Genomic DNA, 18,239 nt, shown 5'->3' on the forward strand with positions numbered 1-18,239 from the left:
GGGCCATTAGTGCATGGAATGCCATTCCATCTCATATTGCTCAAATAAAACAGCAAACCTGGTTGGGATAAAAAAAAAAAACAGTTGAAGCAATTTGACCTATATAGTTTGTGTATATGTATTGATATCTAGGCTGCGTGTGCCTTTAAAAAAATTGTATTTAGTTCGGCCTTTGTCTATTAATGTTCTGTATTACGTCATGTTTCATGTTTAGTGTGGACCTTAGGAAGAGTAGCTGCTGCTTTTGCAACAGCTAATGGAGATCCTAATAAAATACCCCAAATTTGTCGACCAGGCATTTTTTTGTTTAACCAGGGCCTTATGGCCCGCAGGTCAAAAGTAGTGGGGCGGGGAGCAATTTGGGACACAACCCTAGTCCCAACCTAGAACAGCAGAACTGGCAAACAAGACTTCTCCTTTCCCCTTCTCTCTCTCACCTCAGACTACTGCACCATAATAGCCTAAGTAGTGGTTAATGCCTAACAACTAAAGTACTCCAAAATAAAACTGTTTATAAACTGCCTGGATACGCTACTTCTTTCCAACAGCCTCAGAATGCAAAATAGTGTGATATAATGCTTTTTTCCCCTCAGGGTTCTGTGTTTCAGATAAGGACTTTGAAGTCATCCTCAGTTCACAGCAGTAGTTATGTAAGCTGGTGACAAAGCTAATGTATTTTGCTGCTGTAGGGAGGACTGAGTGGAGTGTTGACTGAGTGGGCTCTGAGGCAGCAGTGGTCACTATAGCTGCCTGCCTGGCTGCCATACATACGCGTGTGTACGCACGCACACACACAGCACTAAGAGTGGAGGTGTGGGGTGGCATTGGGCGGGAGGAGGGTATGGCTTTTCTCTCCGTTTCTCTGCTAGGAACAATACAATTCTGTAATGCTACAATGCACCAATCACAGCTAGGAGAGGAGCGCCACTTATTACTTAATCAACCAGTGCTGACTAGGTCATTAGTCTAATTTAGACCCTGACTCTTTATAAGCAGGGTGACACACAGAAGGCTAAAAGGAGAACTGTGTGGACTCAATGGCTGCTTCTGCTCTGAGACAGGACAACACTACCTGAGGCTAGGTGAAGAGAAAGAGTGTGGTGGCCCAACGAGTGTGTATGTAGCAGCCTTTGGTAGAGTATCAGCCAGATCCAATTTGCTCCTTTCCCCATATCCCTTGGGCTAAACATTCAATGTTTGCAGATCTGAATGGTCTGGATTGTAGCTTTAACCATGCATAAAATAAAACTCCACCACAGCACAGACAGAGCAGTTAAAATCTATAAAAACCCCAGAAAGGGGAGGATCAGAGCTTGTTATGAGCATGTTGTGACAGAGCATTCCTCTAGAGCACTAACTCTCTCTCAACACAACACACCAATCTTTCCAAACCCCATACTAATGTACAATCCTCCACCACACACAGTAACCAATGCTGGTGACTTAGTTTGGGTAGCCTACAACAGCATTGACCATTTCCAAACAGGAACCAGAGGGGTATCCTATGCATCAGGTTTGAGAAGTTAAGGAGGTAACTTTGGTCATACAAATATGGCTCACTTTTTAGTCAGGTCAATTTATATGGCAACAAATCCATCAGAACTAACCTGCTCCTGGGCAGGCTAACTCTGGGCTGATTTTGTCACAAATGAAAATGTAGCATGGACCTGCCCATGGATTGATGTTTCAGCATTGTCTCAATGAAGAGTTTGGCGCTCAAATAGCCAAAATACATGCAAACGCAGCTGCAAGCCTGCTGGATTTAGCAGCAGGTGGACGAGCAATATCTAGCTTGAGTTGTAGGATACGCCTCTGGACTGGATAACAACAAACATCAACATAACACCACAGTATTGCATTCCTTATGTGTAGCAGCCAGATAGTCTAGCTACTTTGAGCATTGCCTGTACAACCGTCTAGAGTCTGGTTTGAAATGTAATCACACCGTCACACCAACGGTGTGATTACATTTCAAACCATTTACCTTATATTTGGCCAGTGCCTACAGAACAGCTTCCACAACTATGTTGTATTACTACTGACTGATTGTCTTCTCTTTTAGTGTGTTAACAGGCTGATGACTGCTGGCCCTGATGACAGTGAATACATTTGGGCATTTCGCTGAAGTGCAAAGGCACACAAACATTTCTCGGTGCATTCTTACTGTAGGCTAGTCACTGACCCCGAAAGACTTTCCTGACTTTCCCCACTAGTCAAAGAGTAGCCATGAGTTGAAGTAATGGACACAATGTCTGCTACAGAACCAAAACATAACTATGTTTAGTCCTGGCTTTATTATAAAGTAAATTTATTTAAACAGCAAACATTTCCTGAGCATACTGAAGATTGTGACAGTTCACTAGCAGGCATGCATGTAGTTTAGTAGATCTATGCGGAAACTTATTGAACCAAAAAGTTCCTCCCAGTACCTTCACTCTAAGGTCCTGGGTATATCTGAGCAGCCCATGCAAACAGGATTATTGTGAATTATTAACATTTCAGTTCTGTATGGTCAAGGCAAGGCATGGACAGCAGAGACAGCAGGGTAGAGCAGAATGCTTCATGTAGCCAGGGAGGGAGAGCTCAGGTAGCTTCAAGCTTGATACAGTGCCTTGCGAAAGTATTCGGCCCCCTTGAACTTAGCAACCTTTTGCCACATTTCAGGCTTCAAACATAAAGATATAAAACTGTATTTTTTTTGTGAAGTATCAACAACAAGTGGGACACAATCATGAAGTGGAATGACATTTATTGGATATTTCACTTTAAAAAATCAAAAACTGAAAAATTGGGCGTGCAAAATTATTCAGCCCCCTTAAGTTAATACTTTGTAGCGCCACCTTTTGCTGCGATTACAGCTGTAAGCCGCTTGGGGTATGTCGCTATCAGTTTTGCACATCGAGAGACTGAAATTTTTTCCCATTCCTCCTTGCAAAACAGCTCGAGCTCAGTGAGGTTGGATGGAGAGCATTTGTCAGTTCTCAGTTCTTTCCACAGATTCTCGATTGGATTCAGGTCTGGACTTTGACTTGGCCATTCTAACACCTGGATATGTTTATTTTTGAACCATTCCATTGTAGATTTTGCTTTATGTTTTGGATCATTGTCTTGTTGGAAGACAAATCTCCGTCCCAGTCTCAGGTCTTTTGCAGACTCCATCAGGGTTTCTTCCAGAATGGTCCTGTATTTGGCTCCATCCATCTTCCCATCAAATTTAACCATCTTCCCTGTCCCTGCTGAAAAGCAGGCCCAAACCATGATGCTGCCACCACCATGTTTGACAGTGGGGATGGTGTGTTCAGGGTGATGAGCTGTTGCTTTTACACCCAACATAACGTTTTACATTGTTGCCAAAAAGTTCAATTTCATCTGACCAGAGCACCTTCTTCCACATGTTTGCAGTGGTCTGATACTCCTTACATTTCAATATTATCGCTTGCACAGTGCTCCTTGGGATGTTTAAAGCTTGGGAAATCTTTGTATCCAAATCCGGCTTTAAACTTCTTCACAACAGTATCTCGGACCTGCCTGGTGTGTTCCTTGTTCTTCATGATGCTCTCTGCGCTTTTAACAGACCTCTGAGACTATCACAGTGCAGGTGCATTTATACGGAGACTTGATTACACACAGGTGGATTGTATTTATCATCATTAGTCATTTAGGTCAACATTGGATCATTCAGAGATCCTCACTGAACTTCTGGAGAGAGTTTGCTGCACTGAAAGTAAAGGGGCTGAATAATTTTGCACGCCCAATTTTTCAGCTTTTGATTTGTTAAAAAAGTTTGAAATATCCAATAAATGTCGTTCCACTTCATGATCGTCGTTCCACTCCACTTCATGTTCAGCAGGACAGAATGTTGTGGGAAGTTCAGATATTATCTAGAAGTTCAGATGTACCTCTCTGACATGTCAGCTCTATTTGTGGCATTTCTATGTGGACCCTTCAGTTTGTTGAGGGGGGAAGGGGTTATGAGTCACTGCACAGCTATCCTGTGCTGGATTAGCCCCGGCGGTGGGTGAAAACACCAGCCTGCCTATTCAGCACTGCTGGGTTTATGTCCACATGTGCAAGGGACAGCAGGAACTCCAACAATGAGCAGAGCAGGGCAGGGCCGCTGCAGGTGCAGCCTGGGCTGTGGGGAGGGAGGGTGAGGGCAGGGGATAGGCCACATTCCTCATAGAGGCTTTTTAATATTTTTTTTAATTGTGGACAGCCTTGCTGAGGCATTGCAGAGGCATGGTTAATACAACTATGAGCTAACTGTCTGCTCTCAGAAGCTTTCTGTCCTCTTCTCTCTGGATGGGGCAGTGGGGAAAGTTTAAGCTCTTAGTGCGAAAACAACCAGAGGGTCCTGATGAAGGTCCAAAACATCAAGCTTGTAATAGTCGTTTAAATAAAATAATAATTTAACAGAAAGCGAGTGTTTCACCTTTTCAATTATGATTCAAAAAATGCTGGTTGCGCCTCAACTCTCGCCCTCTTTAAGGGAAATATAATATATTCTGATCTGCAAGTATGTTGAGGGACTTGAGGTGCTTGAAAGTGTAACAATCCTGGCAAATAAATGAATGTCGAAATAAATGCATTGGATTACTTTGGTTCGGCCTACAAAAACACAGTACCCTATTAGCATAGAGAATAACTAACCAGGTTAATTATGTAAACATTCACCCATAGAGAAATTGTCACCCGTCTGTCTCAGTCAACAGTAATTATCATTTGAGACTATTCTAACAACCATAATTACAGAAAACAGATGTGCATTAACTGACGTTACAGGACAGATTATTTTCCTGTTGGCGTCCTCCCACAGGTACACAGGCAGGATGAGGTCTCTTCTCCAAGTCCCATCAAAGCCAATTATGGAAATATTCACCCAGAGAGAATAGGACTATACTAGAGCATGCAAATGGATTGACGACAATGGGTTGTTCTGCTTGACTTCCACTGGGTTTGTGTTAATAACCTACATGCAATCTTTAGCTGAACGCATTGGGCATGTGTGAATACCCAGACTTACATTCAAAATAGGCTGATTAGGTATGTGGATTTCTTAAAAATGTAGTACACTTTAAAATACCAGGATGTCATCTAGGCTTTTCATTTAGTAGAATTTGATGAACATTGAGGAAGATAAGCATCTTTACAGACCCATGTTTGACAACAGCTGATAATCAGATAAGAGGACAGGGTAAGTAGTAGGCAAGACAGATTTAGGATAGTCGGCAAGAGATTTTAAAACCACAGACAGCTGCCAACTTTATCCAAAAATCAGTCTATAGTTTTAAGATGTCTGGAGTTTGCCAAATATTTAAGTCGCGAACGTCACAGTGATACTTTCCAGATCAAAACAAGGCAGCCAAAAGTTATATACACCGTAATTGCTGGACTATTAAGCGCACCTGAATATAAACCACACCAACTGATTTAAAAAATATATATATATGTATTTTGTACATAAATACGCCGCACATGTCTATAGGCCGCAGGTGCCTACCGGTACATTGAAACAAATTAACTTTACACAGCCTTTAAACGAAACACGACTTGTAACAAAAATTTAAAAAGCAGCCTACCAGTAAAGTCATTGGTCACCATCTTCCTCCTCCTGTGCACTGAAACCACTGAAGTCATCTCCTTCGGTGTCGGAGTTGAATAGCCTCAGAATTGCTTCATCCGATGTTGGATCGTTTTCATTGTCGCTCTCGTCACTTTCATCCGGAGGCAAATACCCCGCTGAGCTGCCCTCAACAACACGCAGCAGTCCAGCCTTTCGAAACCCGTTGATGATAGTGGATTTTTTGACAATGCTCCACGCTGTCAGGACCCACTGGCAGACTTGACCATAAGTGGCTCTTCGCATGCGGCCCGTTTTAGTGAAGGATTTCTCCCCACTTGTCATCCAAGCCTCCCACTGAACACGGAGCGCCACCTTAAATACACGATTTACACTGATGTCGAGTGGCTGCAAATACTTTGTTGTGCCCCCAGGAATCACAGCTGGAATTGAGTTTGTCCTCTTGATGGCTTCTTTCATAGAATCTGTTATGTGGGCCCTCATGCTGTCCAACATGAGAATCCTCCCGGTCGCTTGCCGTAACACTCCGTATGCCATTCATGCATTAGGCCTTCCATCATCAATCCTTTCTTGTTGACTTTCATAACAATTCCTCTCGGGAATTTCTTTTGGCATCGTCATGCGTTTAAAAATCAACATCGGTGGAAGCTTTTCTTCCGATGCGGTGCAGCTCAGAACACAGGTGAAGTGTTTTTTAATGCCCAGTTGTTTTCAGCGTGACGGATGATTCGCCTTTCCTGTTGACAGTCCGAGTGAGAGGCAGGTCAAACGTCAGAGGAACCTCATCCATATTTATGATGTCGTGCGGGCCGTTGGAATGCTCCTCTATCTTTGCATCAGTGAATTTGCGGAAGTTTGAAACTTTTTCCTCGTAGTCGGGAGGGAGCTGCTGACAGACTCGTCCGTACCCTGATGGACAGGCCCTTACGTCTCATAAATCTTAAGACACCATGATGGTCCACCTCTAAAATCCTCAAACTTCATTGCGGTGGCGATTGTTTTGGCTTTCAGTCGGATCTGCACAGTTGAAACACCTCGGCCGTCTGCTCTCTGTGTGTTGACCCAGTCTTCAAGCTCATTTTCTAGTTCGGGCCATCTGCTTTTCTTCCCTCTGAAAGCTTTTGTCGTCTTTTTGCACTGAGTCAGTTCCTCATGCTGCTGTTTCCAACGTCTTATCATTGACTCATTAAGGCCAAGCTCCCGTGCAACAGCTCTATTCCCTTTTCCAACAGCCAGATCGATCGTCTTCAACTTGAAAGCTGCATCATATGCATTTCTCCGCGTCTTTGCCATGATGAGGGTGACAAAATGACTACCGTAATCAGAATGATGGGAAGTTTGAGCGTGCTCTATTTACGTCACATTATGTGACGGTGCTCAGTTCTTTGGCGGCAAAATCTTGTGAAAGCCGGAAAAATCCATAAATTAGCCGCGTCATTGTATAAACCGCGAGGTTCAAAGCGTGGGAAAAAAGTAACGGCTTATAGTCCAGCAATTACGGTATTAACCAGCAACTAAGAAATGGTACTGATTTAGAACTGGTTCATGTTCAATTTGATGGTATGTTCAAGGTTTGTTGCATTGATGTTTATTTTTTTTTGCGATTGTATCTAAAGTGTGCCAACTTATTTGAATCTAAAGTCCAGTGTGTGTGGTATAAACTGATATTTCTCACAGTTTAGGCCATGTGTACTCAACTCTTACCCTATGGGGTCTGGAGCCTGCTAGTTTTGTGTTTTACCTGATAACTAATTGCGCACACCTGGAGTCCCAGATCTAAATCAGTCTCTGATTAGAGGGGAACAATACATTTTAAAAATGCACTTTAACTGGCTTCGCGGTTCAGAATTGAGTTTGAGGGGTATAGGCTATTCAAAATAAGGACCCACACACACAACCATGGTTAAAAACAAAACAGTGCGCTGCTTACCTCTATAGACTGTGATGGAATCTTCAGTTTGGAAAGGCTGGGCTTGGTGCTTTTCAAGTCTGGTAAGGGTTCATGATAAGACTGTCCATGGAAGCCTTCAGGAGAGGGCTTGAGGTCCGGAGACTCGCTGGTCACCTGGTCCTGGCCGTCCATGGGCCGGACGTAGGCTGTGGGCTTCTGGGGCATGACCAGATTTGGTTTAGAGGCCAGTGGTAGAGGGAATGTCTGAGAGGGCAGGGTTGTTGCTCCCTCGATGGCCAGAAGTGGAATATCTCTCTGGGGGTCATCCAGAGGGGACCCCTCCATTGGGACAGGGGAGTCGGGGTGCAGGAGGGAGGCCGGGTGCCTCTCGGTGTGCAGGGGGGATCCTTGGTGCCTGTCAGGGGTGTCCTGGGGCTCAGAGTCACTGGGGTCACTGGAATGTAGGGGGGATAGGGGCTCAGCTGGGGGGGACAGGGTGGAGAGGACCGGAGTAAGACTGGCACACTCCCTCAGGTCTGGCCAGGGTTCAGCTTTCCCCTGGAGGGGATCAGGGCTGGCCTGGCCTTGACTGAGACCCAGTGAGGACTGGGTGTGGGAGGAGGGAACAGGGAGCCTCTTCAGAGGCTGAGAAGTTTGCCTGCTAATGGAGGGACCACCACTACCATTCTGGCCTGCCCCGTACAGAGGAGTGTGCTGGAATGCAGGCTTCACTCTGTCTCGGCTGTGAGATGGCCGCCTATATGTTGTGGTGACGTGAGATGGGGGGTCATTAGAGAAGCTACTGTCCAAACACAGATGAGAGTTGGAGATTTTCACATCTTCATAACTACCCAGCATCCTCTGTATACGGCTGGAAAGCTCATCTCCTTTGTTTGTCTGAAACAGAAAATGAAAGTTTAGGTTCTGCAGACAATGTTGGGACAATTGATTATAACAGGGTTCTTATCAGATCTGCAATGGTTGTTGTTAGCCTTGAAAATGAATGATAGAGAGTAAGACGAGAATAACAATAGCATCTTGTTACGTGCTCTTTCTTGTTATAGAAGTCGACCCTAAACTGCTAACGCGTACTTAGAATCGCTAGTCCAGGCCTACCTTTTAACTAAACCGAGAGCAACATGCAGTGAGGGTGATATTGTAGTTCACAAATAAAACAACCACGTCAGTTTAGGTGAGGTCCTGATATAAACAGATTTCTGGCTCTCACAGACCTGTAACTTCTTCTTTAAGAGGCTCCTCTGTCCTCCACTCGTTACCTGTATTAATGGTACCCATTTGAACTTGTTATCAGTATAAAAGACACTTGTCCACAACCTCAAACATTCACACTCCAAACTCCACTATGACCAAGACCAAAGAGCTGTCAAAGGACACCAGAAACAAAATTGTAGACCTGCACCAGGCTGGGAAGACTGAATCTGCACGGGGGGACCTAGAGAATGACCTGCAGAGAGCTGGGACCGAAGTAACAAAGCCTACCATTAGTAACACACTAATCAAATCCTGCAGTGCCAGACGTGTCCCCCTACTTAAGCCAGTACATGTCCAGGCCTGTCTCAAGTTTGCTAGAGAGCATTTGGATGATCCAGAAGAAGATTGGGAGAATGTCCTATGGTCAGATGAAACCAAAATATAACTTTTTGGTAAAAACTCAACTCGTTGTGTTTGGAATGCTGAGTTGCGTCCAAAGAACACCATACCTACTGTGAAGCATGGGGGTGGAAACATCATGCTTTGGGGCAGTTTTTCTGCAAAGGGACCAGGGCGACTGATCCGGGTAACGGAAAGAATGAATGGGGCCGTGTATCGTGAGATTTTGAGTGAAAACCTCCTTCCATCAGCAAGGGCATTGAAGATGAAACGTGGCTGGGTCCATCAGCATGACAATGATCCCAAACACACCGCCCGGGCAACGAAGGAGTGGCTTCGTAAGAAGCATTTCAAGGTCCTGGAGTGGCCTAGCCAGTCTCCAGATCTCTACCCCATAGAAAATCTTTGGAGGGAGTTGAAAGTCCGTGTTGCCCAGCAACAGCCCCAAAACATCACTGCTCTAGAAATCTGCATGGAGGAATGGGCCAAAATACCAGCAACAGTGTGTGAAAACCTTGTGAAGACTTACAGAAAACATTTGACCTCTGTTATATACCCTTTGGCAATGACAAAGTATTGAGATAAGTATTTGGTCAATAACAAAAGTTTATTTTCCACCATAATTTGCAAATAAATTCATTAATAATCCTACATGTGATTTTCTGGACTTTTTTTTCTCATTTTGTCTGTCATAGTTGAAGTGTACCTATGATGAAAATTACAGGGCTCTCCCATCTAAAGTGGGAGAACTTGCACAATTGGTGGCTGACTAAATACTTTTTTGCCCCACTATAACTAAAAGTACTGTTGCCTTTTGAGTCTCTGTGTATGTATCGCCCAAAATATCAAATATTGGCTGACTATTTACGGCAACCAACCAATGTGACCTTACAAAATGGTAGACTAGACAAAGTTCTCTCTGTGACAGTAGCTAGCTTACCCCCTGGGGTTGGATTCCATGTATGGGCTCACTAGTCATGCCAAACAAAATCCTCAGAAAAGGGCAATGTTGGGTTGAGGCAGAAGGATGTGTCCTAATTCGCCAACCTTCTCCCAAATCGTACACTTGCCTCACGGCGGAGCGTGCTATGCCACTGCTTATAAGTGTAAGAAATCAAAGATGTGTCAAATAAATATCCAACACCCTTTGTACACATTCGCCAATACTGTATACCCCAGTATAGTATAGAAACATTATGACACTCTGGATACCGCCCAACCCTATTTTCAGCTGATAGGAGTGGAACCCGGTGTGGGGGGTCTGCTGCATTAGCCCAGCTGTGACAAGAACCGATGAGTTGTGCGTTCCGAGATGCCATACTGCACACCACTGTTATTTGCCCATTTGTGGCCAGCCTGTTAGCTTGCATGATTCCTGCCATTCTCCTTCGACCTCTCATCAACAAGCTGTTTTCGCCTATAGGACTGCCGCTGATGTTTGTGTTTGTCGCACCGTTCTCGGTAAACCCTATAAACTTTCAGGCGTGAAAAGTGCAGAAGGCAGGCCATCTCTGAGATAGTGGAACTGGCACCCCTGGCACTGACGATCATATCATACCACACCCACGTTGTTTAAGTCACTTGTTTAGCCCATACTAGTGTTCAATGGAACAGTAATTGAATGCCTCGATGACAGTCTGCCTGCGTTATATAACAAGCCACGGCAACGCGACTCAATGTCTGTAGGAGCAAACTATAAACCACCGAGTTTATTCCATGTCCATGCTGTAAGACAACTCCATCAGACCCAATAAGAATGCACCGTGGTTTCAATGGTTCTTAACACCCGAGTCACGCGTTTCAGCTGAAAACTTCCTGGACATGTTATTTGATGGATCTATTTATTCTGGAGCCGCCCATAGCAGCAAGCCTGTGCAGTAGACCGGAGCTCTAGAGTTGTTCAATAAAACGTCTCTAATGTCTGAACTACAGTTCAATTATGACCTATCTTGGAAAGCTTAGACGCTCATGAACACGCACGTGTTGACGTTTTTGCTCTACGAAACTCACAAGCCACACAGGACTCATTAGAATGCAAGTGCTTGTGATAAGGAAAAACATCTGGAATTAACTTTGTTATAGCTACCAGACATGCATCAAACACTTACAAACAGATCCCAGACATGGGTATTAGACAATGGCAGTCTGGAATGATTTATTAATTAACTGCGCAAACCAGTTATATGGGGTATCGCAATATTTGGAGTATCATAGAAGAGGTCTCCCCAGATATCACACAACCCTCCTAATAAAGGAGAAAGGCGAGAACTGCCGTGAGCCTGGAGCTGGCTTCAGTTACTACTAGACATCGACCACATTGGGATTACAGAAGGGTATGCACACAGGTGACCACTTCCTGAGCAAATCATAAATACATCAAGAAGCTCTGAAGAGTTTCTAATAAAAAGGTTGGAATCGAGTTAACAATACCTCTCTTAGGAGCAAACAGCAACGCAAATAGTACACAGTTCTACATGGTTATTAGAACTGAAGGAGGACATAGGCCTAGAGGTAAACAGGAACCAAACTCGCCTTGTAGGGTTCCCCAAAAAGGGGAACGTTCTCCTGGTAGAACTCCTTCTCCTGGAGGGCTTCCTGGTTCCGCCTCTCCCACTCTCGGATGCGAAGGAGATTCCGCTCTTCATTGTGGCTGCAGTGAATCAGACAGACACAGGACATAAAAATTGACGCCACTGTTTACTCATTGGCCAAATCATAACTTGAAATTTGTGCGCAAGTCTGAATTTCTGTAGACATCAATATGATTTACACAGAAGTCTGAGTACACACCTAGTCAAGCTAGGCGTAGTACTGTCCAGGGGGATGTCATCATGTGTGCCCATCATAACTGGAGATGGGTGTAATGTGGGTATGTGTTGCCATCATATCTGGAGACAGGTGTAATGGGGGATGTGTGCTTATATTGGAAACAGGTGTAATTATATACAAACACAGTTCTATGGGGTTGCCATCACATTTGGGGGAGCGATAAGATAGGGCTGAAATATGATTTTAAGTGTAAACCACTTAGGCTTGGGCGGTATCCAGATGTTCACGTCGGCAAAAAAGTTATTTGGCTTCTATTACAACAATACTAACAAAATGAACAGCGAAATCACACAGACGATGTTAGCTAAAAGGCTAACGAGGGAAAACAAACAAACTAATTGCAAAGAATGGCAAATCCAGCTCAGAGTTTAACCGAAAATCATTCTTCTGCTCCCTTAAAATAACCGTGATCGCATTTTTGATTCGTTTTCGTGAGACATGTGGCCACTTTGGTTTGTTTCCCACTGCTTCAATTGAAGGTTGTTGCACCAACCACTCTGTTGCTCCCACTATTCATGACTTTATTAGGTGTGACTGCATCGACCACAAAAAAATCCCCATGCATGCATTCAATTTATTTGAAATGTTTTGTAGTCACTTTGCGCAAGTTGGAACCTGTGTTTTTCCGGATGAGACATTTTGGAGATTACATAAATAGTCATATTAAACATTCATGAAAATACAAGTGTCTCACTTATCGAAAGCCTAGAATTTTGCTAATACAACTGCGTTGTCAGATTTAAAAAAGGATTTACTGCGAAAGAATACGATGGGATTATCTGAGCATAGAGCCCCATAAAAATAAAAAATGTTTAACCAGCACAGGCGTAACATAATCACAAACTGCATTAAAATAAATTGTTTACCTTTGACGATCTTCATCTGTTTGCAATTCTCATTGTTACACAATGAATGATGTTTTGTTTGATCAAATCCGTTTTTATAGCCTAACACAAAACATTTTGTGAACCGCTTGTGTCAGGAATTAGTCTCATTCCATTTGAGACGACACATTCCAGGTAAATAACCCAGACAGAACGTGACTTTTCCAGTCATGTTTGGTTTCACTGGAATCAACTGGTTTGTTTGTAACACAATCAAACCTGATGGGTCATTTCATGGGACGTATTAACTGAAAGAAACCTATTTGAAGACAACAAGTCATGACACCAATGATTTGCCTGCTGTTTCATTGTTTGACTGTATTTTAAGCCAATGACCACTGATCGTCTTGAAATCTAGCTGGGTAGATAGCCAATGAGCTGAGGTAAACGGCAATAGGTCATGTTTATGTGTTGCAAGACCAACCCATGTAGTAAGCGTCGGCGTAAAGAGAGTAATTCGCTATTGAAGTTTCATACCGGAAGGAGAAACACAAATTACGCACAGCGTTGTTTTGCATATTCAGCTGTTTATATATATCAATCTTTATGGCGACTAAGTCAGGGAAAGCTAAATCTAGGTCTAGATATACAGATGTACACACAATTTTTGAATAAATTGATTGGGAAAGTGAGACAGAGATTGTTGTAGGACGATTCATTTAGCGATTATGGAGGAATATGTTTTGAATGGGAGAGGACATCGTTTTGGACTGGTAAGTTCTTAACATGCTAATGCCCTTGTTTGAAATTAATAATATAAAATATGTGATTTTTATTTTATTTTAGAAGCATTATATAAACATGAAATGTCATGAAATGTGAGATGCGTGTGTCTGCCGCCCCACCCCAACCCACATGAAATAGCCTATTTGAGGCTGTTGAGGGGAAGGCAGGCCCACACAACAATGGCCAAAGTGAAATGGAGACAGTAGATACAGCTGGTCTGTTGTAATATAAAATAGGCAGTATATCTAGCAGGTCATAATAATACACTGCTCAAATAGATAAAGGGAACACTTAAACAACACAATGTAACTCCAGGTCAATCACACTTCTGTGAAATCAAAACTGTCCACTTAGGAAGTAACACTGATTGACAATACATTTCACATGCTGTTGTGCAAATGGAATAGACAACAGGTGGAAATTATAGGCAATTAGCAAGACACCCCCAATAAAGGAGTGGTTCTGCAGGTGGTGACCACAGACCACTTCTCAGTTCCTATGCTTTCTGGCTGATGTTTTGGTCACTTTTGAATGCTGGCGGTGCTTTCACTCTAGTGGTAGCATGAGACGGAGTCTCCAACCCACACAAGTGGCTCAGGTAGTGCAGCTCATCCAGGATAGAACATCAATGAGAGCTGTAGGGTTGTTGACCTCCAGCAGGCCACAAATGTGCATGTTCAAACGGTCAGAAACAGACTCCATGAGGGTGGTATGAGGGCCCGACGTCCACAGGTGGGGGTTTCGCCTCCCTACCACTGAGGAAGTACAGTTCCCGCTCAGCCCAGTCAAAACTGTTCGCTGCTCTGGCTCCCCAATGGTGGAACACACTCCCTCACGACGCCAGGACAGCAGAGTCAATCACCACCTTCCGGAGACACCTGAAACCCCACCTCTTTAAGGAATACCTAGGATAGGATAAAGTAATCCCCCCCCCCTTAAAAGATTTAGATGCACTATTGTAAAGTGGCTGTTCCACTGGATGTCATAAGGTGAATGCACCAATTTGTAAGTCGCTCTGGATAAGAGCGTCTGCTAAATGACTTAAATGTAAATGTAATGTAAATGTTGTGCTTACAGCCCATCACCGTGCAGGACGTTTGGCATTTGCCAGAGAACACAAAGATTGGCAAATTCACCACTGGCGCCCTGTGCTCTTCACAGATGAAAGCAGGTTCACACTGAGCACACATGTTATTTTAGTGTCCCCTTTATTTTTTTGAGCAGTGTATATTATTTTGTTCACCCATAATGACAGTGAAAACATGTTGATTTTTTTGTTTTCAAATGTTTTGTAAATACAAAAATATCTAATTTACATAAGTATTCACAGTATACATAAGTATTCACATCCCTGCGTAAATACTTTGGGAGCAATTAAAGCCGTGAGCCTTTCTAGGTAAGTCTCTAAGAGCTTTCTACATCTGGATAGTGCAACATTTGCCCAGGATTTTTTTTTAAATTTTATTATAATTCTTGCCATAGATTTGTTTTAGCAGATTTTAGTCAAAACTGTAACTCGGACACTCAGGAACATTCACTGTCTTCTTGGTAAGCAACTCCAGTGTAGATTTGGCCTTGTGTTTTAGGCTATTGTCCTGCTGAAAGGTGAATTCATCTCCCACTGTCTGGTGGAAAGCAGTTCTTGGCTCCATTACGTACATGTTTTATCCTGAAAACTCCCCAATCATTAAATATTACAAGCATACCCATAACATGATGCAGCCACCACTGTGGTTGAAAATATGGAGTAGTACTAATTATTACCCTCTTCACCCCATCTTAACTTACATCTCTGCTCCCTGTCATAAACGAGGAAGGCACATGAAAACACCAGGCAGAGGACAAGCTGGGTCATTCCTGAGAGCTAGGACTAGTTCTACAGCCATCCAACCCATAGATGGATGGCTATAGAGATTATGTGTAGTTCCTGGCTTTTCAGAAGGGATGCAAGAATAAGCCTAAAGGTACAAAAAATGTAGGCCTATAGCCCAGCATTGCACAATACCAATGTCTGCATGACATCAGTACAATGCAAACTGCATACTAGCTTAGGCCTACAGGCAGAACTTTGGCAAGCGTCTGCACAGAATTTCCTTCAAACCACTAGTGGAATGATGGCAGGCTTTTAGCTTCATAGGAGGCACAAGGCTTTCTATAACAGCAGCATACCAGCCTCCACTAAAGAGAAGGGCTGTGAGATGAGTGGAGCAGGGACACAGACTCCTTCCCCTGCAATGGAGAAAGGTCAACATGTGGGTTACCCTGTATCATTAGGCTACTCAGAACTCACTGACTGATATAGATTGGGGGTGGTGAAAATATATTCAGGCACTGATGGTAAACACAATGGAAGTGAAATACAAAACTGTATTAATTGGCTATGTCATAGCTCATTTCTAAAGATAAATATTGGCATATGACGAGCAAAAAATAGGTATCTGCTATATGACAAGTTATTCAGTGGGTGATGAGGATTTCAGATAAAAAGTGGGGGGGCCAAAAACATAAATTGCCCCCCTAATCTAATAGTGGTAGTGGCTTAGCCTGCCCGATGGCTCAGCTCTCTCACACACACACACATCCAGCTCAGCTCCTGACTAATCAAATCGGACTGAATCATTATCAATATAAAAAAAGTGTATCTTTCCAGCATCGTGTCAGAGCCCATTTATCTAGATGCGTATTGAATCGTGCTTGTAAGGAGAGATGCAATACCAATTTTTGCCATACTTCTCAGTATTGTGGTAAGGAAACAAAACATGAATCTGATTTAACGTTTTTAGAAAAACAGTCCTAATGTTGGAAACAAACATGTCATCCAGAGTCACATTAATTTATTTCACACAATATTGTACATACATGAGGACTTTCCTGCTTCATGTTTTCGTTTTTGCCATGGAAAAACATTGATACTGATATGTCACAGCCCAAGCTAGTAGGCTAGTTATCCTGGGCTACACACCTTTAGGTTTAGTTTCATGAGCAGACATCAGCTGGCTACAATAGTTTCTTCCAGAAGACAGGTCTAATGCCATACCAAAGCAGTAGACCAATTTAACTTTCATATACCCAAACAGGGATGTACTTCTGTGAATATTATTATTATTATTATTAACTCCTGTTTTGAGGTCAGTGTTGTGACACCGAGTGACAGAGCCTCGCTTGTTATTAGTCTCAAACCTGATATGCAAAGTTTCTGATTATCTTCAAAGATTGCTAGAAACGTATAATTAACGGGCACAATGTTAACTTGCATTCCTTCCTTTCCCCGAGTTTGGGGCTTTATTGGAAAACAAACAGGTTGGGAAAACGGTCTCAATTGACACCACTGTAAAAGGCTGTTCATGCGCAGGAGGCGTAGCTAACTAGTTGCCATATTCGATCTCCTGGTTAGCAAATTAGATTGAATGCCAACACGGATTGATTGAATGTAGCTACACTAGTTCTTCTGTAAAACGTTGAACTACGGTTAACGGTACCTAGCTATTAGCTAATATAAGGTTAATCCACAACAGCTAGCTGAAGCAGTTAGCTATTACAGCATGCTAACTGCTAGATACAGTAAAGATTAGCTAGGCATCGATTTATCTAAGCAATTATTTCCATCTGACACTTACAAGTGTGAGCTAACTGTCTAACTAATTGCCTAACGAGCAACTACATTCATGTTAAACAGTTAGCGCGTTTAAAATTACATAACGTAGCTAGCTAACGTTAATGGGCAGTTATTTTACTAAATAAACCGTGCTATCCAAAATAGTTGTTAGCAAACTACACTGTTAATTGAAATACGATGGCATGTTTTGAAGTTAGCCCACAGCCTTATAGTTACCTAACGTTAGTTATATAAACACACACACACAGAGAGAGATCTCGTCGATCAGCTGGTTAGAAGTGGCACAAGCTTGCTAACTAAATCACACTGCACAGTTGTGGTGAGCAGTGATTCCAGCAAAAACGGTATGGTAAACGCAGTTTTATTACGTTTAACTGATAACTTTTACAACAAGCCTCTCTAGCTACATTCAAACGTATATATCAAAGTAACATGCCAAAATTAAACTTTTAGACTAGCTGCTCTTAGTTTGCTCACTATGCTGTGTAAATTGATTGACCTAGCTAGTTCGTAGACTAGCTAACATTATCATTGTCCTCTTACCTTGAGCGAGCTGCCATGGTGCGCGTCAAAAACAAAATTTCAAGTTGCTTGCCATGTGTTATTGACAATCCGTGATTGGATAACCTCCTCTTGATTACATTATTTACCAGTCAAATACCATCGTATTCTTTAAATAACTGTCAATAACAGCGACCGTTGTGAAGCAAGCAAGAATAACTATGCACTTCCGGGTCACGGATTTCCATCTTCGTCTTATTCTTTGGTGAATTTGGTTGGCGGAACTTTTAAGTGCATAGAGCGCCACCTACTGTACTGGCATGTGAGACCATTCATGGCCTACCTACATTATATTCTTAGATACAATAATGCAAAATTGTGGAAAAGGAAAATTACCCTACCACCTACTAACTCTCTCAACAACAACAAAAACACCACCCCTCCACTATTTAACCCTACCTAGTCCTACTCCAGATCAACGGTCTGAGAGGACATATCACTACCACTCAACACCCCCTGCAGCTGTTTTATTTTAGCAATCCCAAATTCTTCTCTGCCGCTTCCACCACAACCTCTATTTTCTGTCTTTCCATCCATTTT

General features: G+C 42.9%; 1 protein-coding gene across 1 annotated transcript in view; it reads right to left on the reverse strand.

The window, feature by feature from the left end:
• The window catches only part of LOC118387814 (AF4/FMR2 family member 1-like), a 41,140-nt gene extending 23,260 nt beyond the window's left edge, over positions 1 to 17,880 (reverse strand). Inside the window, exons 1-3 of the mRNA XM_052504645.1 lie at positions 17,682 to 17,880; positions 11,616 to 11,733; positions 7,512 to 8,369 (exon numbers count right to left, since the gene is read on the reverse strand). Coding sequence (XP_052360605.1) covers positions 7,512 to 8,369; positions 11,616 to 11,733; positions 17,682 to 17,698 — 993 coding nt within the window. The 5' untranslated portion in view covers positions 17,699 to 17,880. The remainder of the gene's footprint in view (positions 1 to 7,511; positions 8,370 to 11,615; positions 11,734 to 17,681) is intronic.
• Between the last annotated feature and the right edge of the window lie 359 nt (positions 17,881 to 18,239).

The sequence above is a fragment of the Oncorhynchus keta genome, unplaced genomic scaffold (genome assembly GCF_023373465.1).
Source record: "Oncorhynchus keta strain PuntledgeMale-10-30-2019 unplaced genomic scaffold, Oket_V2 Un_contig_20057_pilon_pilon, whole genome shotgun sequence".
NCBI classification, from domain to species: Eukaryota; Metazoa; Chordata; class Actinopteri; order Salmoniformes; family Salmonidae; genus Oncorhynchus; species Oncorhynchus keta.